The sequence below is a fragment of the Dromiciops gliroides genome, chromosome 2, assembly GCF_019393635.1.
Source record: "Dromiciops gliroides isolate mDroGli1 chromosome 2, mDroGli1.pri, whole genome shotgun sequence".
NCBI lineage: Eukaryota > Metazoa > Chordata > Mammalia > Microbiotheria > Microbiotheriidae > Dromiciops > Dromiciops gliroides.
Window position 1 is genome coordinate 285287975 of NC_057862.1, and position 24900 is coordinate 285312874.

A 24900-nucleotide genomic window follows, 5' to 3' on the forward strand; every position below is an offset into this window, starting at 1 on the left:
CCTCTCAGCCCCCCATACTTATCTCATGCATTTCTATTCCTATGCCTTTGCTTTCATCATACTTCAAATGCCTTCACTCACAGCTCTCACATGAAGCTTTCCATCATGTTCCAAACCAGGAAATATACCTCCTTCCCTGGAACTCAAAGTTCCTCATTAGTAGCTTACGTTCCTGACTACTATTTGTGATAAGTTATTTATGCCTTTGTTTTAACTAACTCTTATTCATGGCCAGGCCTCTAGCAGATGAATCAGAAGCTATTTGCAGATAAATGTCCCACTAGCCAGCTCAGTAGCACCACTACTTCACCAAATTGTGAGTCTCATTCATCTTCCTATATTCCCAAGAACACAGCCAGCAGAGAATAATTGTTTAATAGATTTTTTTAAATTTTTTTTTTTTTGCTGCGGGGCAATTGGGGTTAAGTGACTTGCCCAGGGTCACACAGCTAGTAAGTGTTAAGTGTCTGAGGCTGGATTTGAACTCAGGTCCACCTGAATCCAGGGCCAGTGCTCTATCCACTGCGCCACCTAGCTGCCCTGTTCAATAGATGTTTGATGAAGGAATGTATGATTTACCTTTTAATCTTGAAGAGTCTGGTTTCTTCTGCTCTGATATATTCTTTCAGAGATTGAACCAGGTCTTTCTCTGCATAAATCAAGTCTGTCATCTGCCCTGAAGAGCAAGAATAATTTAAAAAAATAACTTCAGAGCCAACTCTCACCCTGATTCTAGGTACCTACATGAATAAATGTCTGGGTGGACCAACAGAGGGACAACTTTAGCAGGGATGCCAGAGTTGTAGTAGAGAGGTGTCAAATACAGAGCCCACTGGGCATTGTAGGCCCACAACACTCTCAAATGGAGCCCAAACTAGATTAAGATGTAATTGAGAAATATTTAATAAAATAAAATCCACACAAAAAAAGAAAAAATCCAATAAAATACAGATAATTGTAATTTTTGGCTTTTTATAAGTCAGTATATAGCCCAAAGGGATTCTTACATATGGCTTAGTAGCCTGTTTCTATTTGAGTATCTAAAGAGACCATCCATCTGACATGAGTCCTTGCCACAGGCTCAGTCTTGACCCTTTAGTGATATATAGGATGTCATCAAGTCTCCAAAGCCCCACCCTCTGATGGTCCTCTCCAATACGGAGTGTGATGGGAACCTGTCAGTCCCCCCCATCCCAATCCAACAAAGAACCAAGACCCTGATCAGGTCTAAAAGGAGAGGGTAGATGAGATTAACGTTTGGGATTTCTCAGACTAGAGCATACCGATTGAGGTGAAGAACTCAGCCCATGTGCAGTGCAGGATGCTGACCCAGGCCAGCAGCAAGGAGGAGATCCAAGACTTCATGGTCACAGATGTCAGCCTGTAAGACAGTTAAATAAGACTGTCATTAGCATTAGCCCACCAGAGCAGTAAGGTGAGACAAGTGCAGAGATGCACACACTCACATTCAAATGGAAAACTCATCATATAAAAAAGAATCGTTTAGTCCCATGCCTTATTTTTTAAATTTTTTTTTTTTTGGTGAGGCAATTGGGGTTAAGTGACTTGCCCAAGGTCACACAGCTAGTAAGTGTCAAGTGTCTGAGGCCAGATTTGAACTCAGGTCCTCCTGAATCCAGGGCCAGTGCTCTATCCATTGCACCACCTAGCTGCCCCTCCCATGCCTTATTTTTACAAGTAGAGAGACTGAGATGCAGAAAGAAGCAGTGATTCACCTTTTGTTATATAAAAACTCAACAGAAATTAGAGCACACCCTGGCCTTCAAGTCAGGAAGTGACTGGAACACTCTAAGCAAATAACAAATGGTAGAGTCCTCCATAAGAGGCTCTTCCTTCCCAGGAAGCCTCTGCTAGACTCTGACACTGATTTAGGGAACAAGTAGCGTGGTGGGGTGAGCTAGATACAGAGCCTGGAACTGCTTTCCTATCATCTTTGGGGCTCAATCAGCAGTTGTATGCAGATAAAATGTCTTGCTCCAATGTCCTAGTTAGAGGAAGCTCTTTTACTCATCTTTGGGTCTTGGCCCCAAGCAATTGTTGTCGTTCTTGTTGTTTGTCCTTCATTCTGGAAGTGGACCATGACATGGGGGTGATGTCATGACTTGCAATGAATTGAATTTAAGTAAAGGAGGGCTGTGCAGTCAGCAACCTCCTTCTCTCCTCCAGAGCCATCTGGGTCTAGTAGCAAGTTATACATTAGTATGTATGGAGATGGTCCCGGATATTTGAGATATTTAAGTGACTTGCTGACAGCTAATAAATGTCAAGTGTCTGAGGCTAGATTTGAGTTTAGGTCCTCCTAAATCCATGGTCAACGCTCTATCTACTGAGCTACCTAACTGCCCTGCCCCAAACAAAAGGCAGCGGCAGAAGTATATTCAGGTGAGATCTGGCAGTAGCAGAAGCATTTGGACTTACCAAAAAACAAAGAAACAAAACATATCTGGGCAGCAGGGATGGTCTGAACAGGAGGAAGAATAAGAAGCCAGGAGAGTCTAGGCAAAAACTTAAGAAGTTCTAAGAAGCTACTTGAGGAAAGGGAAATCTCTCATTTAAAAAATTTATATCCCTAGCATTTAGCATAAAATAAATGCTTATTGTAAGGTTCAGCTGGGTGGCCCAAAGAACAATTGAAGCTTCTCCAGCCAATCAAACCATGATTTCAGTCTAACTCCCCCAATTTTTCAATGATTGGAGAACTTTTCCCTCTGACGCATGGGAAAACCCAAACAATTTGCCAAGGGGAAAAAAAAAAAAAAGCTATGAGCACTAATTCTTGCTCAGTCTCATTTAGGTAAGATCTTCTCCAAGCAAGGAGGAGTTGGAAAAACAGATCTTCCAAATCCGGTCTCTATTTATTATTTATATTACCTTGGGCAATTTATTTCATAATAATGATACTAATAATAATTAGTATTTAAATTGGGCTTTAAGGTTAGCAGAGTGCTTTACATATATTAACTCATTTGTACCTCAGCCTAGTCTGACCCCTTTATTTTATTGGTAAGAAAAACTAAGGCACATTCAATATCTAAATCTAATTTATGATAAAATAAAAATAGATTTATAGATAGATTGATTTACATATATAATAAATTAGAGATCATCACATATAGAAGGCACTAATGTTAAGAGAGATAATGAAGGACTTCTTTAATAAAGTCAGATTTCAGCTGGAACTTGAAGAAAGCCAGGGATTCTAAGAGATGGAAATGGGGAAAGAGAGAATTCCAGGCATGGGGACAAGCAGTAAAAATACTCAGTTGGGAGTCAGAGAATTGTGTGTGAGGAATAGCAAGAAGGCTATTATCACTGGATTTCAGAGGACACAGATGGGATTAAGGGGAAAGACTGGAAAGGTAGGAAGGGGACAAATTCTGAAGTCTTTAAAAGTTAAAGGAGGGGGGCAGCTAGGTGGCGCAGTGGATAAAGCACTGGCCCTGGATTCAGGGAAGCAGCTTACCAACCCAGCAGGAAAGGTCTGTCTCACTGGGGTGCCAAGAAAGGTCTGTCTCACTGGAGTGGGAGAGTGAGGTCCAAGAGCAGCAATAATAAAAGCCAGCCTCCCAGCAGGAGGCCTACAGCAAGGTTCTAAGCCTGGGGCAATCGACCAGCAAGGCCCAGACCTCCTGCAAACTAGCAGCGCCCTAAGCAAATGAGCAGTTTGTATAGCGACCCACCCCCAGCACAGGCCACCAGCAATGCCTTGACCACACTGTTGTCCAGTAGTGAAGTCCTGCCTGGAGACTGGCTAACCAGTGAGACCCTTCCCCTGAGTTCTACCAGCAGAGAGACCCAATTTCCAAAGCAACCCAGCAGCAGGGCCCCACCCCTGAGCTACACTCCACACCCAGGGGAGACCAAAAAAGAGGCCCTACTCCCAGTAAAGGCTAGAAAAGAAGCCTACCTTCCAGAGAAAGAAAGCAGTTATGCCCTAAAGCCCAGTGAAAGGCAACAGTAGGGGCAGCTAGGTGGCGCAGTGGATAAAGCATCAGCCCTGGATTCGGGAGGACCTGAGTTCAAATCCGGCCTCAGACACTTGACACTAGCTGTGTGACCCTGGGCAAGTCACTTAACCCCCCTTGCCCCACAAGGAAAGGAAAGGGAAAGGAAAGGGAAAGGGAAGGGAAAGGGAAGGGAAAGGAAAGGGAAAGGGAAGGGAAAGGAAAGGGAAAGGAAAGGGAAAGGAAAGGGAAAGGAAAGGGAAAGGAAAGGGAAAGGAAAGGGAAAGGAAAGGGAAAGGAAAGGGAAAGGAAAGGAAAGGAAAGGGAAAGGAAAGGAAAGGAAAGGAAAGGAAAGGAAAGGAAAGGAAAGGAAAGGAAAGGAAAGGAAAGGAAAGGAAAGGAAAGGAAAGGAAAGGAAAGGAAAGGAAAGGAAAGGAAATTTCTCATTAAAAAAACAACTGACCTAGAAAATAGATACAGGATAGATAATATAAGAATTATTAGACTACCTGAAAACCACAATCCAAAAAAAAAAAAAAAGGCCTGAACATCTTTTAAGAAATTATCAAAGAAAACTTCCCTGATATACTAGAACCAGAGGAGAAAATAGAAATTGAAAGAATCCACTAATCATGACCTAAAAGAGATCCCAAAATGAAAAATCCTAGGAACATCATAGTCAAATTTCAGAGCTCACAGATTAAGGATGAAGTATTGCAAGCAGCCAAAAAGAAATAATTCAAACATCATGGAGCTACAGTTATGATTACACAGGATTTGGCAGCTTCCACATTAAAGAACTGGAAGGCTTGCAATACAATGTACCAGAAGGCAAAGGAGTTAGGTTTACAACCAAGAATCACCTACCCAGCAAAATTGAATATAATCTTTCAGGGTTGGGGGGGATGGACATTTAACAAAATAGAGAATTGTCAAGCATTTCTGATTAAAAGACCTGAGTTGAATAAAAAATTGGACCTCCAATACAAGACTCAAGGGAAATATGAAAAGGTTAAGAAAAAGAAAAAAAAAAAGAAAAAAAAACATAAATTCAATGAGGTTAAACAGTTTATATTTCTATATGGCAAGATAATATTTGTAACTTAACTTTATTACTATAAGTTTAGGAGTATATGTGGAAAGAGGATATGAATATAATAAATTGATGGGATTATACCCCAAAAAACAAAATAAAGAAAATTGCATTGGAAGAAGAAGGGGGGGACATTGAATGGGGTATATTATCCCACATAAAAGAGGCATGAAAGAGCTATTACGATGGAGGAATTGGAAATCAAAGGGATGCCTATCAATTGGGGAATGGCTAAACAAGCTGTGTTATATGATGGTAATGGAATATTATTGTGCTGTAAGAAATGGCAAGCAAGATGACTTCAGAAAGGCCTGGAAAGACTTGTATGAACTGATGTATAGTGAAGTGAAGAGAACCGAGAGAACATTATGCACAGTGACAGCAATATTGTTTGATGAAGAACTGTGAATGACTTAACCGTTCTCAGCAATGCAATGATCCAAGACAATTCCAAAGAACTAAAGATGAAGCATACTATCCACTTCCAAAGAAAGAACTGATATTGATCAAAAACAAACCAAAGCTATTTTTTACTTTCTTTCTTTCATTTTTTCCCTTTTGAGTCTTCTTTGCAAAATGACTAATATGGAAATGTTTTATATAATTGTACATACATAACCTATGATTCCTTACTTTCTCAGGGAAGGAGAAGCAAGGGAGGGGGGGTAGAATTTGGAACTCAAACCTTTAAATAAAAATGTTTAAAAAATTGTGAGAAAAAAGTCAAAGGATTTTATATTTGATCCTAGAGGTAATAAGGAGCTATTGAAGTTTATTGAATAAGTAGGGAGGTGACATGATCAGATTTACACTTCAGCCAAGGGGAGCTCTATAACATTAGCTTGTGACCTTGGACAGGTCATTTTCAGTCAATAAATCCACAATTAAATTATTAAATACCTACTACATGCCAGATACTGTGCTAGGGATCAATGATATGAAGACATAAAGAGTCTCTTTTCCTTAATGACCTTACATTCTCTAAGGGGAGACAGAATATACACATATATGACAGTCAGTCAACAAGCATTTATGGAGGGCTTACTACCTGCCAGTGCATACAAAGGAAGGGCAAAACATAGTCCCTGCCCTCAAAAAGCTTATGTCCTTATGAGTGAGAAAGCATGTAAACAACTAGGTAGATAAGAAGATAAATACAGAGTTAAAGAAAAGGATTCTGAGGGGAGAAGGCATTAGCAACTAAGGGTATGGGGAACCCAAAACAAATATACACATTATCAAAAGGCAATCACAACTTCACAAGACTTATGTGAAAACCAGAGAAAACAAGAGAAATAAACATGCATGTGGAACCCAAAGGGTTCCTAGTTTTTACAGAAGTTTACATTTTTATAATAGCAGGACACAGGGATGAGGGGATACTTGGGAGGGGGAATGGTACAGCAAAGGTGGGGAAAAAAGTCAAGACCACTCCCCACAGGGAAGAGCAAGCTGATGGAAAAGCCTCATTATTTTCCCTTGGGAACAGCTAGAGCTGGGCTTCTTAAACTTTCTCCACTCTCAACCTCTTCCCCTCTATCCCTGGAGAAAATTTTTCCAACCTCGGATATATACTTATATAAAATAGGTATACATAACCTTTTATCGTTGCCAAATTTTTCATGACCTCCACATTCAGTTACGTGACCTCATATTAGGTCATGACCCACAGTTTAAGAAGCTCTGTGCTAGATTATGGAGATAGGAGGGTCTGTTTATCTGCAAAGGACCCCCGCTGCACAAGCATTACCCCAGCCTGGCACAGACTGGCTGACGCCTGACTTGTCTTCCAAGGACACACAGATAGCCCAGCATGGGGTGCAACAACAAGTTATGTCAGCTCAGGGGGAGCTTAATCCTTGACACATGCAGGGCTTCCTGCATACTCTGGGTCCAGTGTTTCTGGAAAATATGGCAATTCAAAAAGGCAAGTTTAGGAGACCCTTTAACAGTCCTTAACAACATGTAAAAGAAATAAAAAGCAATTTGGAGGCACTAGTAGGTGGGAGAGATTCAGGAAAGGGCTAATGTAGAGGGCAGTAACTGAACTGAGCTTTGAAGGAAATGAGGCATTCTAAGAAGTAGAAATGAGGAGGGAGTGCATTCCAGCCATGGGGGGTAGCCCGTGCACATAAACGGAGTTGGAATGTCAAGTGTAAGGAATAGCAAGGCCAGTTTGGCCTGACAAAATGCCCTGATTATCTAATTAAAAAAAAAAAAACACGGGTGTTCCTCTGTAGGTTTCACTCTATTCCAGGTAATATCTTTAATGTCCTTTAAAATTTTTTCTTCAATTATAAATTTAACATTAATAAATATGTAAACATTTCAATATTCAAAGGAAATTTTTGGTTTTTATAATAAACATTTTAATTTAAAGTTTTGAGTTCCAAATTCTATCCCTCCTTCCTTTCTTCCCTTCCCCACTCCCTGAGGCCATAAGCAATCAGATATAGGTTATACATGTGTAATTATGTAAAACATTGCCATATTTATCATTTTGTACAAGAAAACTTGAATAAAAGAAAAAATGAAAGAAAGTGAAAAATAGAATGCCTCAGTCTGTGCTCAATCAAGATCAGTTCTTTCTTTGGAGGTGGATTAGTATGCTTCATCTTTAGTCCTTTGGAATTATCTTGGATCATTGTATTGCTGAGAACAGTTAGGTCATTCAGTTCTTCATTGAACAATTTGCTGTCATTGTTCACAAGGTTTTCCTGGTTCTGCTCACTTCACTATATATCAGTTCATATAAGTCTTTCCAGGCCTTTCTGAAATCATACTACTTCTCATTTCTTATAGCACAATAATATTCCATTACAATCATATACCTTGTTCACATATAATCATATAGCTTGTTCAGCTATTCCCCAATTGATGGACATTATTGAAATGGTATTTTTAAAAGGGGATTGTACATGGAACTTCTGTTTTGTACAGTTTGTCTGTCCCCCCTACTTACTACATGTAGCTTGGATTCCTCTTTTTTTAAGTAATTCAAATTTAACCTTATAGTTCCAATGCTGCCCTGCCTTTCTGCATCTCTTTATGAATTTTCTTCATTGTTCTGCTTATTTATGTTCTTTTCTTTCTTTTCTTCTATTTTTTTTTTCAGTATCACAATCCCTCCTCCCCAAGGATCCACTCTCCCTTATAACCTCTTTTAACACCCATGTCCTACACACTAAAAAACAAAACAAAAAACAAAACAAAAAACTTTGCCTTATGAAAAAAACATGTATTCTATACAAAACAACCCACATATTGGTTAGATCATAAAACATGTCACATTTGGTACCTCAAGTTCATAACTTATCTATGAAGAGGTGAGAAGCCTGATTTATCATTAGTCTTCTGGAGTCAAAATTGGTCATTGCATTGATCATGTTTTAGTCGTACAAGTCCTCATAGATTTCTGTGAATTTGTCCTTTTCATCATTTCTTATGATATAATATTCCATTCCATTCATATATTATAATTTGTTCAGTTATTCCCGAGCTGTTAGATATATACTTTGTTTCTAGTTCTCTACTAGAGCAAACAATGCTGCTATGAGATATTCTTGTTATTAGATTTAATTATTAGATATTTCCAGGGGACTTGATTTACAATAGTTTGGCATTTCACTGACTTTCTGTGGCAAATGATTCCTTAGGAATTGCCTCTTCAAGGGCTAGCTGAACAAGTACTCAAGCAGATTTTCATAGCAAACATTTTCTTGGTCCTTTTCCTGTGCAAAAAGCTCTGGTCCCAAGCCAAACTCCAGCTGTCTCCTGGATTTTATTCCCCAACAGGCCTTTCTCCCAAACCAACAATGCTCTATATCATCAGCAAGGGAAACTGGAAAGCAATCAGCAAATGCTTTTATGTGCATCCATGTATGTTAACACTGTGGGCACGTCTGGAGTTAAAGCTCACAGAAGAACTTATTGAACCAATGAAAGTTCAGAGAAGGTCAGCCCAAGTCTTTCAAGTGATTTATATGAGGGAAAGGGGCTGCTATATACAGTTATCCCTTCCACATTACAATTTCCCCCATTGTAATTTTGGTATATTGTGGATCAGCATAAGAAATTAAATGGGGATCTGGGGGGAGTTTTGCAGAAGCTGCAGATGACACAGAAAAAGTTTCAAAACTCAGAAATGCCTAAAATACATGGATAGTATTGTATAATATAACCTATGACCAAATATTTAACCCAAATTTTACAATTAGGTACTATAAACACCACATAAAAGAAAAAGAAAAAAAAAGAATTCAAACTTCTCTGATACAAAGAGAGGGCCAAACAATTTTACATGGATTTTTCCAGATAGAGAGGGCTCCATGCCCCTAACCTCTGCAATGTGGAAGGGATAACTGGAAAGTGACCGAAAAACTGAGGGAGGCCTCCTCAGTCTGGAAAGGTGATAGTTTGAGAGGGGCTATGATCAACATGCATCCAATCACAAAGGGAATGGATAGAGAAGGGAAACTGTCACCAGACTCAAATTATGAGGTTAAAGGAACTCACTGGAATCTTCCAAAATGTAAATTTAGAAATAATTAAAGGGAAAAAAAATAAATAATTGAATGGAATTTGATACCCTCAGATGTGGTACAGCCTAAGCCAAATATCATTAAAGGAGGTTTAGATGAATTTGTGGCTAGAGAGGCAATGTGGCAGTGGATGGAGAGCTGATCTGAGTCAAGAAGACCAGAATCCAAGGTTCTCCTCTGCCACATATTAGCTGTGTGACTCAAGGCAAATCACATAAGGCAACTGTCCAAGACTAGAAGTTGCACAACAATTACTTATCTGCATTGGGAAAGGGAGTTTTCTCACACCAGTGAAATCACAGAGCTTGACACAATTTAGAGGCATTCTGGGATATATGTGCTAAATTCTTAACTTCTGAGCTTGATAGCAGGGCAAACAGTCCATTTTACTTGCTCACTATGTCTTTCTTGTTTGGTGCCTCTATGCTGTGCAGACCACCATATTGATCAAGGTCAGGAAGCTAGCTAGTGAAAAAGATCCCGATGCCTCTTTCATACCTAGTTATGCTCAGCTACACTGTGGGAGTGACAGTGGAGAAATTGCAGTGAGCTTGAAGAACTACAATCTAGTTGAAACAACAAGATTCACATTAGAAAGGTACTGTTGGGGCAGCTAGATGGCACAGTGGATAGAGCACCGGCCCTGGAGTCAGGAGTACCTGAGTTCAAATCCAGCCTCAGACACTTAACACTTACTGGCTGTGTGACCCTGGGCAAGTCACTTAACTCCAATTGCCTCACCAAAAAAAAAAAAGAAAGAAAGAAAGAAAGGTACTGTTGTTATAATTGATAAGATGTTAGCCTCAGTGTCAAAAAGACCTGGGCTAAAAGCTCATTTCTTCCTCTTGCTATTTATGTCAAACTAGACAAATTACTTAACTTCTCTGAGCCTCAGTTTTTTCAACTGTGAAATGGGGCTAATAATACCCATGTTTTAAAGTTCATATGAGATAATATATGTAAGGAACAGGGTAGCTAGGTGGTGCAATGAGTAGAGTGCTAGGCCTGGAGTCAGGAAAAGCTGAGTTCAAATCCAGCCTTGGACACTTATTAGCTGTGTGACCCTGAGCAAGTCACTTAACTCTGCTGAGCTCAGTTTCTTCATCTGTAAAATGAGCTGAAGAAGGAAATAGCAAACCACTCCAGCAACTTTGCCACAAAGAGTTGGACATGACTGAAACAACTGAACGACATGTAAGGAACTTTGCTAATTGTAAAGCAACATGCAAAAGCAATGCATTATCTTAAGGATGTCATTTTAATTTTTATTATGGAAACAACTTGAGAACAGTGTGTAAAAGTTCATCCAACCAAGTGCTAAGTGGTGTCACATAGATTCTCAGCATAGGGAATATTTGCAAAAAGGAAGATAACACCGGGAATCTTAACTATCAAAGATTTCCTGGAAAAAGGTAACATTTAAGCTGGACCTCGAAGGATGTGTAGCTGTGGAGAGCCTGAAAGGAAAAGAGCAAACTTTCTAGCCTGGAAAATAGCACAAGAAAAGCTTGGGGTCTGGGGAGCAAAAGTTAGAAGATTACAACATATATCCAGCAAAATAGGGCACAAAGTCCAGAATGATAGAGGCAAAGGAGATTCAGACAAAACGCTTTAGGAATATTTGAGGACAAAGAAAACACTTTCAGCCATAAGGAATCAAGAGTTTATTCCAGGCATGGAGAATGACCCATGCAAATTTGTGAGGCAGAAGAGGGAGACAGAAGATTGAGGAAAAACTGGTTAACATCTATTTGGCTATAACATAGAGTAGGGGAAGTAGGATAGGGTAAAGTAAGACATGGAGGTAAATTGGAGCCAGATTATTGCTATTGAATGCTTGGAAGCTATTCAAAAGAACATGTATTTTCTCATGTAGGTAATAAGAATTCATTGGAGGTTTTTTGAGCAGGAGAACTATGTGATAGGATACTGTGCATTAAAGGTGATTTTGTCAGCTCTGTGAAGGATGGATTAGAGAAGGGATCAACCGAGAATAAGATGACCAGTTAAAAACTAAAGGTCACAAGGGCCTGAATCAGGGCGGTATCAGTGTGAGGTGAAAGGAGAGGATGGATGGAAGTTAGATTATGGAAGTAGAATCAATAGGACTTGGCAACTAATTGGATGGGAGTGAGGTGGGGAGGGAGAAGCAAGAGTCAAAGGGTGATAGGGAAGAGGGGCAATTTAGAAAGGAAGATGATGAGCTCAGATTTAGACGGACTGAGTTAGAGGTACCAATGGGACATTTAAATGGAGCTGTGCAGCAGGCAGTTGGAAATGTGGGACTGAAGGTTGAGAGATCAGAACTAGAAACACCTATGGGAGTCACCTGATTAGAGGTGGTAATTTAAAGTGGTAGGATGTCGACAAGGGAGAGAGTGGAGAGAAAGAAGAGGGACACCCATATTAAGATGTCAGAGATAGGAAGACAGGGAGCTAGCAAAGGAGTCCAAGTGGTTAGAGAGATAGGAGAACCAGAGGAGAATGGCTTACCAAGAAAGAAAAGAGGATGGTGAATTATGTTAAATAACACAGAAAGATCAAGGTAGGTAAGAGCACTGAAATCCGGATCTTGGATCTTGGACCTTGGACATGAGAAGATCCCTGGTTACTTTGGAGAGAGAAGCTTTGGTAGACTGTACAGATAGAAGACAGCAGAGATAGAAACATTCACTTTCAGCAGTTGGGATATGCTATCTTGTTGGAGCTGATTCTACAACTGTGTCTTGGTTTTAGTGCCAGAGGCCATACACGTTACATCTGAGGCTGTCAAATACCTTCCCAAAAAGACAAGATGGAGTCTCAGAATCAATGTGTAAATTGGAAGGATCATCAGGGGCCATCAAATTCACCAAATTCAAATAACCAAAGTGGTTATTTGGCCTCTGCTTGAAGAGCTCCAAGAAGGGGATTCTACCACCTCTCAAGGCTGCCCATTTCACTTTGGGGCAGCTCTAATTACTAGGAAATTTTCCTGACATCAAGCCTAAATTTGCTTCTCTACAAATTCACTAATTATTCCTAACTGGAATTTGGGGCAAAGCAAAAGAAATCTAATCTAATCTAATCTAATAATCCTTTAAAGACTTCACACAGGCAGCTAGATGGTGCAGTGGATAGAGCACCGGCCCTGGAGTCAGGAGGACCTGAGTTCAAATCTGGCCTCAGACACTTAACACTTATTAGCTGTGTGACCATGGGCAAGTCACTTAACCCCAATTGCCTCACTAAAAAAAAAAAAGAAAGAAAAAAAGAAGACTTCACACTATCTGCTCCCCTTCATTCACTCTCTCCCTTTCCTGGCCCATGTCTTCTCCCCTATCGACTGGGAAATGGCTGAACAATTGCACCCACTGGTCCTCCTATGACATGGACTCAATGTCCTTTACCATCCTGGCTGTCCTTCTCTGGATGCTCGCCATCCCATCAATATCCTTTTTTACCTCTTGCTCCCAGAGTTTCAGCGTCACATTGTAAAAAGGCTTTATCTGAATATCACCACAGAATAGGAATCAAACATGGCTACAACTGGAGGGGGGAGAGAGGGGAGCTACACGTCTATACCACAACTCCACCACCAGACAACTATAAAACATGAATGATTATCATTGATGCAACATAGTTGCAGCGTCCAATATGTGCTGACGGCTTTTAGGAGTTAGTTTTCTCTGCTGCTAAAACAATTGTCCCAAAGGCAAGGTTAGTTTCAAATCCACTGGCAAGAGTAATCACACACCTCTTCCTAAATACCCTGGATGCAGTTATGTGAGCAATATTTCACCTGCTCCTCTGGTTTCTCTCCATCTTCCAGGTTCCTGCTGTGATGCAAAGTACTAAAAGCCCACAGCACTCAGCCAGAGCACAGAGGGGTAGGTGTGCTGAAGGGAACACTTAGGAGGCAGGGAAACCAATTGGGAAGATATTACCAGAGTTCAGGCAAATGGTGATGAAAGACTAAACGTGGCCCTTCATTGACATGTTGTTTTTCCTTTGAGAGAAGAGCCAGAGTCTCACTGGCGCCTGCCCATATTCAGAACAACATACATTAAGTTTCTAATTATCATCCCACTCCTACCTCAAAGATGTTCTGTGAGCAGACTCAGAGTATGTCTGCCAGATGTTTCCCAGATGCATGCAACTTTTCACTACCACACCCTTCAAAATTGTAAACATACCACTACCATCTGTTCTCCTAGGGGCAAGCAAGCCTTGATATGTATGCCAATGTATGTATCAATATACGAGAAACATCCATTTCACAGGCAAAATGCTCAAACACTCATCTAAAGCCACAAGCATGAGCTATTTTCTTCCTGGCATTCATCCCCCAAGAACGCAGATGTATATGTGATCATGGACATACATTGATTTCTGCCTCTTGCTGTCCCCCTATTGAATGTATCTAAGAGAGCTTGTTTCCCAAGATGATTAGGGGGGAAAGGAAAAGAGCCTATATGTTCTAAAATATTTATGGCAGCTCTCTTTGTGGTGGCAAAGAACTGGAAACTACTGGGATGCCCATCAATTGGGGAATGGCTGAACAAGCTGTGGCACATGATCATGATGGAATGCTACTGTTCTGTAAGAAATAATGAGCTCGATGATCTTAGAAAAACATGGATAGACGTGCATGAAATAATGAAAAGTGAAATGAGCAGAACCAAGAGAACATTTTGTACAATAACAGCAATGTTGTTTTAAGAATACCTTTGAGTGACTAAATCGTTTTGACTCTTATAAATATCCAAATTAACTACAAAGGAACTATGAAGCAAGATGTTATCTGCATCCAGAGAAAGAACTGATTGATAGAAGTATGTATGGAATTTTTTACATATCTATGTGTGTGTATATATGTGTGTTTAATGGTAGGCATATCTAGGGTCGGGGAGAAGGAAGAAAAAAGGAAAAAAAAGAAAGTTGCAAGATAACTTTATCATATATTTAAAAGGAATAGCAAGTTATACATAATTTGAAGTTTCAGGTACAAGCATCTTTTTTGTATTCTACTATGTTATGGAAATACTTCTTTTATTTCTTATGTTCAGAATAAAATAAATATTTTTTCAAAAAAAGAACAGAAACAGAAGCAATCATGCAAATGTATATGCCAAACAGGAGGCTATGAAGCCAGATCACACTTCCAAAGGTAGTACTAGAAAAGAGCTTTTTCTGTATCCTGGACCAATTAGAATCAAAACCTGAACACAGTGGGGCAGCTAGGTGGTGCAGTGGACAGAGCACTGGCCGTGGAGTCAGGGGGAACTGAGTTCAAATCCAGCCTCAGACACTTGACACTTACATGCTGTGTGACCCCGGGTGAGTCACTTAACCCCTATTGCCTCACCAAAAACAAAAAAACACCAAAAAGCAAAAACAAAAAACCTTGAACACAAAAGGACTGGAGTCAAATCCATCCATTATTCTGTTTTCTCAAACCTACCCTGCAGGAGGTGTGACCCTGGGCAAGTCATTAAACCCCAATTGCCTTAAACATCCCGGGCCACCTCGTCATCCTGATGTATATCTTGCCAATGGTCCCAGATGACTCTGGAAGAGAGAGTGAGGCTGGTCACTTTTCACGGCCCTGCCTCACTTAAATCCAATTCACTGCAAGTCATGACATAATCCCAATGCCATGGTCCTCTTTGAGAAAGAAGGACAAACAACAACAAGCAGGAGGTGTGACAGAGATTTCACAGAGAACAGCCTCAGAGAGGGAAGTGACTTGTCCAAGGTCATATGAGTTAGCAGGAGAACTGAGACTAAGACTCAAATCTCCTGACTTCCAGGACAGGGCTCTGTCCACTGAACTATCCCTCCATCATATCCAAGCCATTCCCTTATAGCTAATAAGCAGTGACCCTGGTGCTCTAAATCCTGCTCCACACCAGAGTGCTAAAAACGAACACTTTTGAACACTAGAAGCACTGATTCCATAATGGGCTTCTCCATGGCAAAGCACATGTCCAATAGGTAAAGGCAGTATTCACAAGTATGCTCTCAGTGACAGTCATGGGACAGCTACACACCTCAGGTCACCCCCACGAGCAGCCTTGAGCCATCCCACATGTTACATGGATCAGGAGTAACATCTGAGGTCCTTACCACATAAATACAAGAACGATCCCTAATTCTAAGAACTCCTTAGGAAAGATCTAATTAACTTTGGTAATTACTTGAGGCTGACTTGTACAGTGAAAAGAGTACAGGACCTGGAATCAGAGGACATGGATTCAAATCCCACCTCTGGTGATTACTGTTTGACCTTGGGAATATCACTTAACCTCAGTTTCCCCATCTGTAAAATCAAAGGGGTTGCACTAGATGGTCTCTAAACTTTAATCCTTCTATAGATCCATGATCCCATGGTCCTTTCTCTCTTGGACTACACAGTGTACATCTGTGTAACACGTCAGACTCCATATCCAAAGCATGTGCATCTATCTCTAAACCAACAGTGAGAATACACTGCTCTCGTCCTCCTCACCACTCTTGTCTATTCTCTTGCCTCCTAGCCACTGGCAATAATGATCTGGGCTCCCATCCCCAATGTAGACATCTATGCCTAAGCTCCCATCCTTTTGGGGAGCTCTCTGAACTTTTGTCTTTTCCCACCCAATGCATCATCTTGGCTGATTTCCCCTTAAAAATCTGCCCTTTGCAGGGCAGCTAGGTGGTGCAGTGGATAGAGGACCGGCCCTGGATTCAGGAGGACCCGAGTTCAAATCCGGCCTCAGACACTTAACACTAGCTGTGTGACCCTGGGCAAGTCACTTAACCCCAATTGCCTTACCAAAAAAATAAATAAATAATAAATAAGTAATAAATAAATAAAGGGGAGTCCCTTATATCTGTTTTTTTTTAATCTGCCCTTTGTTTCCTAGAGCCCCCAGATATGTGATCTTGGATACATAGAATCTGAGGTAAAAACCATTTGTGGTTACATTGCTGTCCTTTATTCTGAGTGGAGCAATGGGAAGAATCATAAGATTATAGACTTAGAGTTAGAATGAACCTCAGAGGCCACCGAGTCCAGGCCTCATTTACAGTATAACACACCAACTTAGTACTTAAGAAGATATTGGAATACAGCTCTTCCTGACTGCAAGCCACATAGTTGTAGCCACTAAATCACGAAGGTTGGGATGAGATAATGGAAGTCCTTAAACTGCAAATCCAGTTTGGGATTTATTTAGGAGGCAATATGGAGGTACCAAAGCTACAGTCTCAATTATTTGAACTCAATGGCCTCTGAACTTCCTTCCAGCTCTAAGGCAATGATATGAGCCATTTTCTCCCTTGGCTTGGCCTGGAATAAAAGCCAGCATTGCAGACACAAATGGTTATTTCAAACAGCAAATACATATCTTTTCAAATGTTCAGAACTCAGTCCTGGGAGCAACAGGACAAAATCAAATAACTGGATTAAGAATTAAAAAAAAAAAAAAAAACCAGAAAGAGAATAGAACCCAAATGAAGCCAGTAACTAAACCCAGACCAACAGGCCATGGAACAATGTAGGCCCTTAAACTTCAGACTGGGTATGGGTAACCCACCTTCCACTGACCATCACAGATATAGCTGGACCACCCAGTCTTCCTAAATGCTGTGCATAAGCTTAAAGCTGCTCAGAACAGAACGCTCTCTAGCTCAGCTTCAGGCCTTTTACTCTACAAGGGCATTCTCTTTCAGACCTCTAAAAAAAGTGAACCATCTCTGGTGTTATAGGACCAGCTTAGTTCCAGGACATTTGTTCCACAAGAATGTCTCTTCCTAGCTTCCCTAAGGATTGAACCATCTCTAGAATTAAACCCTCAGAGAATTTCATAAAACCAGGCAGCAGATACAGTGCTGTGCCTAGAGTCAGAAGGACTCATCTTTCTGAGTTCAGATCTGATCTCAGACACTAGCTGTGCGATCCTGGGTAAGTCACTTAACCTCACTTGCCTCAATTTCCTCTTATGTAAGTTGAGCTGGAGAAGGAAGTGGCAAACCATTCTAGTATCTTTTTCCAGGGAAACCGCATAAGAGGTCACAGAAAGTCAGACACATCTGAAATGACTAAACAATGATAGGATCAAGATGTCAGAGAATTTCATGGAACTCAGATTGTTATTTGATTTTTGGTGAAGAACTCCCTTTTCTATATGATAATACTTCAGATATTTGAAAATAAGTGCCATGGTCCCTCCCTCTAAATATTTTATTCTCTAAGCTAAATACCTCTTCATCTTATTTTGCTCATTCCCCACAGGACATAATTTCTAGTCTTCCCGCCCCACCCCACCCCCACCCCCATCATCCTGGAGACTCTTGTCTGGACACATTCATCTTTGCTAATGTCCCTCATAAAACAAGGTACCCAGAAATAGACATTTTACTCCAGATGTGGTCAGCCAGTCACAGAACTCTGTTGTTCTAGAAAATGATTCTACTACAGCAGGCTAAGGTTGGCTTTTTGCTTCTACTTCACGCTGCCAGACCATTGGGATCATTTGGTTACAGAAAAACTCCAGCTTTTTTTTTTTTCACATAAACTGCCTGCTTAAGTCAGATCCCTCCAACCTAATTCCAAATTGAGCCAGGGGGTGATCCAAACTGTCTCTTCTTGCTGGCCAGCTCCTCCACCCCCAGCTGCCACGTTGTTCCTGAAACATTGTCTCCCTCCTCCCTCCCTTTTACAGACAGGACTTGTTTTTAAAGAAAACAAGTAACCAAACCGGGTGTCCATTACTCCTGAGAAGGCAAAAGGTCCCAGACTTGCCCTTATAATCCTGGGCAATGAGGCTCATGCTCCAAAATCTGGCTTATCAGAAATAAAGGACCACACTCAGAGCTGGCAACAAAGCATCTCTAAAAGCTGAATGTGCGGGGTATGTAGCTGACACGTCCTTGTTGCTCTTTCCAGAGGTTTATCATGTGGCCACAGTGGCCTAGGAAGTCATTAACAGCCATGCCATCTTCCTCCCATCAGTGGGCATAGGGGCCCAGGTGCTAGAGATTGCAAGAAGAAAAAGGAAGAAATGCTACTATCCACAGAAGGGTTCGTTGAAATAAATATTTTAGGATGCTTCTGACTAACCTCCTAAAGATCAATAACTTCTCTTACTCCACTGGTTGGCATTTAAAGTCCTTCATGATCTGACTCCAGACTGTCTTTCCAAATTTACTTATTCATTGCTCTCCTTTAGGCATTCAAAATTCCAGGCAAACTGGTCTCTTTGCTGGCACCTATATGTGATACACATCTCTTTCCTCTAAGCCCTTTACACTGGCTGTCCCTTAGGATTAGAAGGTTCTCCTCAATACTCTCCACCTTGCAGAGTCCCTCCCTTCCCTGAAAATTTAGTCCAAACCCCTCTGCTTACACAAGACCTCGTCTAATCCTCTCAGCTGCTAGTGCTTTCCCTCACTGAAATGACTTTAGATATATTTGGTATACAATTTGTATTTATTTTGATGTGAATACATTGTTTTTCCAATAGACTATTCCCTCCTATAAAAGAGGGACTATTTTGTTTCTATGTCTATGTAACAAACATCTAGCACAGTGTCAGGCACTTAAATGCTTACTGAATGAAAAATGTTACCATTTCATGCCCAAACTGACTTCCCTTGAAGCCTTTAACTAAAAGAGGCATCAACACCTTAGATTTGGACAAATTTACGCAGGATCCTTTCACCTGTTTTAGAGCATTTTATCCTGAAGACCTCTGTGAAATATGTTAGGGAAAAACAAGGGCAGATTATAGAATCGTAGATTTAGAAATGGAAGGGACTATGTAATCCAAAGATCATTTAGTCCAAACCCAAAGTCACACAGAAAGGTGAGTGAAAGAGCTCAGGTTTTACTCTGGGTTGGCTCTCTATATACCTAGTGCTCTTTCTTTCCACTACACCCACTTTACAGATGTCCAGAGAAATGAGCTACCCCCAAACTGGCAGAGTTAAGGCTAGGAGCCAGATGTTCTGACTCCTAGCCTAGGAATCTTAGCACTTCACCATTGATGAAGTAGATACCAATGAGTTACTTTCCTCAGACTTTTAGAAAAAGGTCTCCATGTAATTTTTCTCCTGAGCAGAGACCATGGATCATTTGACTCACATGGAAATTAATAAAAACTAATCCAGGGGCAGCTAGGTGGCACAGTAGATAAAGCACCAGCCCTGGATTCAGGAGGACCTGAGTTCAAATCTAGTCTCAGACACTTGACACTTACTAGCTGTGTGACCCTGGGCAAATCATTTAACCCTCATTGCCCCACCAAAAAAAATTTTTTTTAATGATCCAAACAGGCCTAACCTTTACAAACAGCATCCCATGCTTTCAGAAAAACCTGGAAAGACTTACATGAGCTGATGCAAAGTGAAATGAGAAGAACCAGAAGAAAGTTGTGCACAGTGACAGCAATACTGTATGATGATCAGCTGTGAATGACTTAGCTACTTTCAGCAATACAAAGATACAAAATTCCAAAGAACTTATGATAAAAAATGTTATCCACCTCCAGAGAAAGAACTGATGAAGCATATTATTTTTTTACTTTATTTTTCATGGTTTTGCCTGTGTGTTTTTCACATTACTAATATGAAAACATGTTTGCATGTCTGTACATGCATAACCTATATCAAATTGCTTGCCTTCTCAATGAGGAAGGAAAGGAGAGAATTTGGAACTCGACATTTTTTAGAACAAATGTTAAAGTTTATTTTTACATATCATTTGAAAAAAATATTTAATTTTAAAACAAACAAATGACATCCCACCTGCCATAGCTGAAGTTTAAAAGGAAGTCTATGTCCTATTTCCATCAATGCCAATTCTGCCTGAAAAACTCCTTCCTAGGGAGAAGTGGTTTCCCTTCCCAAGGTCCTTCATTTTCCTATGAGGCCTGGTTTCAATCTTTCTTTTCAGAGTCTCACTTCTGGCCTCACTACATAACACATGCCTTTTCATGCCTACATTGCACCACATTTCCTGCCAAACTCCAGCTGTATAGTATTAAATATTAACATGATCCCTGGGACCAAGGAGCACACCAGCCCCTTTGCATGTCCTCAGCTGATCAAACAAGAAGTCACTACAGAGTATTTTATATGTAGGCTCTTCTCCCCACCTGACAGTACAGGCTCATGTAAACCAGGTCAGGCAGTTGCTTCTCAACAGGTCCCTTCAATTCCCTTTGGGAAATGAGATAGAGCTTACAATGTCCCACCCCTTTTGTACCTTTTCAAACTGCATTCACCCTTCAATGCCATCTTCTATGAGAACCCGGGGCCCAATCCCACTTTTTCTATAAAGTCTTCCCCAATATTCTAATTGATATCTCCTTCCTCTGAACTTTTGATTACTTACTATTTGTCATCTGTTTGGCACCTACACGATACTAACTGATAGTCTTATTTCAGGTAAGTAAGTCTTCTCTTCCTCATGAGAGTATGAAAGTCTCCTCTCATCACTATGACATTCGATAGTTGGGAAAGTCTCAAAGACAGTACAAAAGATAAAGAATGAAAGAATGGATGAGCACAACATTGACAGGCCAAATCAAATACAAACAAAATTTTCTCCCTCTAAGAAAACTATCTGGTACCATGAACACACTGCAGTGGATTAAGAATGAGAAGGTAGGGGGCAGCTAGGTGGTGCAGTGAATAAAGCACTGGCCCTGGATTTAGGAGGACCTGAGTTCAAATCCAGCCTCAGACACTTGACACTTACTGGCTATGTGACCCTGGGCAAGTCACTTAACCTTCATTTTCCCACAAAAAGAAAAAATTTAAATGAGAAGGTAGACTGCGCCTCCTCCAGCTGGCTCTGCAGCTCAGCCAGCCAGTTTCTTTCCCCTGAAACAGTTTCCCATAAGTAACACCCCTAGTCAACCAAGCCTTTATACTGATGAAAGTGGTGGCCTCTCCCTCCCTCGTCACTTAAGGGTTAAATCTCCTCTGGCCAGCTGTGAAGGCACAAGGACTCTTCAGTCAGGAAAGCACAGGATTAAAATCTTGCCACATCACATAGGGGGTACAGAGTTGCTCATCATACCTTCAATTCGTGAATTGGAGAGAGCCCTCTGTAGATCCCATAAAAGAGTGCTTTAGCAAAATTCAAGCATTGTGCTTCCAAGCGACAGTAATCAGTGAAACCTAGGAAAGTCTACTTAATGTCATTAAGGAAGTGTAGGATTTTAGAGGCATCCAGAAGGACCCCAATTTTGTCCCATAACATCCCTTCTGTGAGGACAGAGGAATGGAGGGGGTCATTTCTGCCTAGCTTAAAGCTGCTTAATTGTTATAAAACCCCCGACACAGCACATTAGCTTCAGGCACCTGGAAGACGCTATTCCTTTCTTATACCAGGATTTCTGAGGATTCCAAAATAGGCTATGACACCAGAAAAGGCTGTAGTGTCATTTTCAGTGTTTTCACGGTCTGCCCCACATCTGAGAAACAATATGATATAGCGTTGGAGAGGACTGACCTTGAATTTGGAAGAGCTGGGTTCAAATTTCACCTTTATCAGGGACTGTGTGACAAACGAGTCACCTAATTTCTCAGTGCCTTCAAATGGCTAAGGTTGTAAATTAAGGATGAGTTGACAATGTGCATCAATGAAGGTACTTTCCACACCAAGAGTTCCCTATATTGACAAAATCATAGATCTGGACACTCCAACCCTCCTCATCCCACCCCCAAGAGGAAAAAAAAAACCCTACACATATTTGCCTACAGATTGTTCTATAGGTGTGTTGTTTTCTATTGCTCTAGTCTCCAACAAGGAAAGAGCAAGGTATCCCACTGAAGTAATGAGGGCTACACTCATCACTGAACACTTCCACAAGTTCTGAAGTGGGGGATAGCATCAGTTCTGGTTGTTTCTGTAGAAAAGAACTTGGGATTCAAACCAACAGCTATTTAGTGAGAAAGCTGCTTCTATTCACCAAATGTCCAGAACCCACAAGAAATCTCCCTAGCCCTTGGGGAGTATTTCTACATAGATTCAGATTTGGAACCCCCTTGTTTTAGAGATGAAAAATTTAACTTCCAAAGAAGTTAATTGCCTTGCCCAAACCCTAGCCTTCTGACTCCAATTCAGTTCTGTCCACTGCCACACTGTCCCTTCCTACATCCAGGAGGACATAGACTCATTGGCCATCTCCATCTAGACAACAGCCCAGTTACATGTGCTGACAGAGCTGGGATACAAGGCTAGTTCAAAAGATGTTATGGGAGGAGGCCTCTAGCAGAGATGAGGAGAGAAGACAAGCCTTCATGCATCTCCCAGTCTAAGAGGGAAAAGCGTCCGATTGGAACCCTCCCCGCTTCTCGCCTCCTCAGGCAAGGATAAAAGCTCACAGCTGTCCAGCCGTCAGATGAGTAAGAAGTGAAGGTGCAACACCTAGGGGGCAGTTGAGTTCTATAAAGCCCGTCTCCCCCCATAGACCAGCCCAGAAAAGCTGGTGAACGGGCAGAGGCACACATGTATTGGTCCTGCAGGGACCAATAAATAAAATTATAAGGAAACTGTACTTAAGGAAGGGGTGCTAGGTGTGGCAAGAAAAGCGTCCCAGTCAGTACTGGTTCAGTCTGATGCGGTGCTTGGAGATCCCCAACTGGTCCCTGTGCTTCCCTGCCGCCTGGTTTCGTTGATTCCGTGTGGGGAGACGGGCCAAGAGCCTCAGCTATGAGATCATCTCTGGCTAGAGTACAGCAGGCCCCCGGGGGGCGCCGGCATCACAGGGGGTCAGAGGGGTCAGGGAGAAAAAAGGGCTCTGGGCTGGTCCGCCACATCAGCGAGGGACCTCATTTGTCCCTGCAGAGCCGGCCCCCAGTGCAACTCACCTGAGCAAACGACTTCTCCCTGGCGGTGGCAGCAGCAGCAGCCTGGCAGCTTCGGCCCCGCCAGACTCGGGATCTCTCTGGCTTCTTCCTCCTCGCCAGCTCCGCCTCCCGCCCAGATTGAGCAGCGGCCACGTAAAGCCCCCCCCCCTCCCATCTTTCCCTCCCTCCTGGGCAGACTGCCCGGCCCCGCCCGTATTCCTTGGAGCAGCGAGCAGCGAGCAGGGGGCAGAGCCGGCCCGCCAGACCTAGAGAGCCAAAACCTCGACGACCTCACACCAAGGAGTGCCTATGAACTGCCTTGCAAGACGATCTGGGAAAAGCCCCAGTGCCCTCCAGCCCCTCCCCTCTGCAAAAGGATCAATACCCAGAGAGGAACAGAGCTGCCCTCCTCACTGGCCCTATTCTTTTCGTGTCAGGAATCGTGGCTTTGGAACTGGAACCCCTCCAACCCCCCCCCCCCGCCCCAGTCACCCCAGGTTGTAATATTTGAGTCCAGGTCTTCTAACTCCAAATCTAGTTTTCTTTCTTCTATACTTTCACCTTCTCACTCTATTCCTCCTGGAAATGGAGGACCACCCTCTAAGGCACTTGCTAAAAACCTAGCCCCAAGAAAACGAGGTGACAGCTGGATGGAAGCTTAATAAGAGAATCATTGTCTCCCAAAGATCCCTCTCAGACAGCACACTGGTCAGCTCATTCATCAGAAGTGGTAACCAAAAGCCAACAGGAGCATTAACATTTCTATCAGAGTGAGTGCCAATGCAAGGGGCTCCTAGTGTGGACTCTGATCTTTCCTGAGCCTGAGCATTTACACTGATCATCCCAAAAGTAATGACCAAATTGCCATGTTTCCTGACTGTGTTACTGCCTTATTTTTCATGAATGAGGGGAAAAGCACATCTGACAATCTCATCAGTGACTGAGGCCAAAAGCAAGAGGTGCCCAATATTCAACCTCAAGTAGCAAATGTGTTCCAGATTCCCTGGAGCAAACACTGGTTGTTCACATATTCGTGGTAGATCATGCTCACACCTTCACACACAGAAAGACATGCTTGAACTCAGAAAGATAATATTCGTTCACACATGGGTACTCCCACATATTCTCATATGCATAGATACTACTGCTGCAGAAACAAACATAATTATACAGAGACATATGTACGTAATTATAGGCATACAAATACAAAAGAGATATGGGTCATGGGATTACAGATTTAGAACTGGAAAGGGACCTTAGAGACTTAGGCTGGCCTCCTCACTTTACAAAGAAACAGAAAGTGACTTGCCCAGAGTCACACAGCTATTATCAGGAGTAGAATCTGAACCCAGATCTTTTTTACTTCAAATCCTGCACTCTATCCACTAGTGTTTGTGTTCTTAATTTCATTGGATCATACATTTAGAGCCGAAAGGGAACCTAGAGGACATCCAGTCCAAATCCCCTCATTTTACAT

General features: G+C 41.7%; 1 protein-coding gene across 5 annotated transcripts in view; it reads right to left on the bottom strand.

Annotated features, from left to right (window-relative positions):
• The window catches only part of P4HA2 (prolyl 4-hydroxylase subunit alpha 2), a 60697-nt gene extending 37137 nt beyond the window's left edge, over positions 1-23560 (bottom strand). For 4 of the 5 annotated variants that reach the window (XM_043989598.1, XM_043989596.1, XM_043989597.1 and 1 more), the window contains exons 1-3: positions 23445-23560; positions 1284-1381; positions 580-676 (exon numbers count right to left, since the gene is read on the bottom strand). In XM_043989598.1, the coding sequence (XP_043845533.1) occupies positions 580-676; positions 1284-1365 (179 nt within the window). In that variant the 5' untranslated portion in view covers positions 1366-1381; positions 23445-23560. The remainder of the gene's footprint in view (positions 1-579; positions 677-1283; positions 1382-23444) is intronic. The other variant, XM_043989599.1, reaches the window with a different exon arrangement.
• Between the last annotated feature and the right edge of the window lie 1340 nt (positions 23561-24900).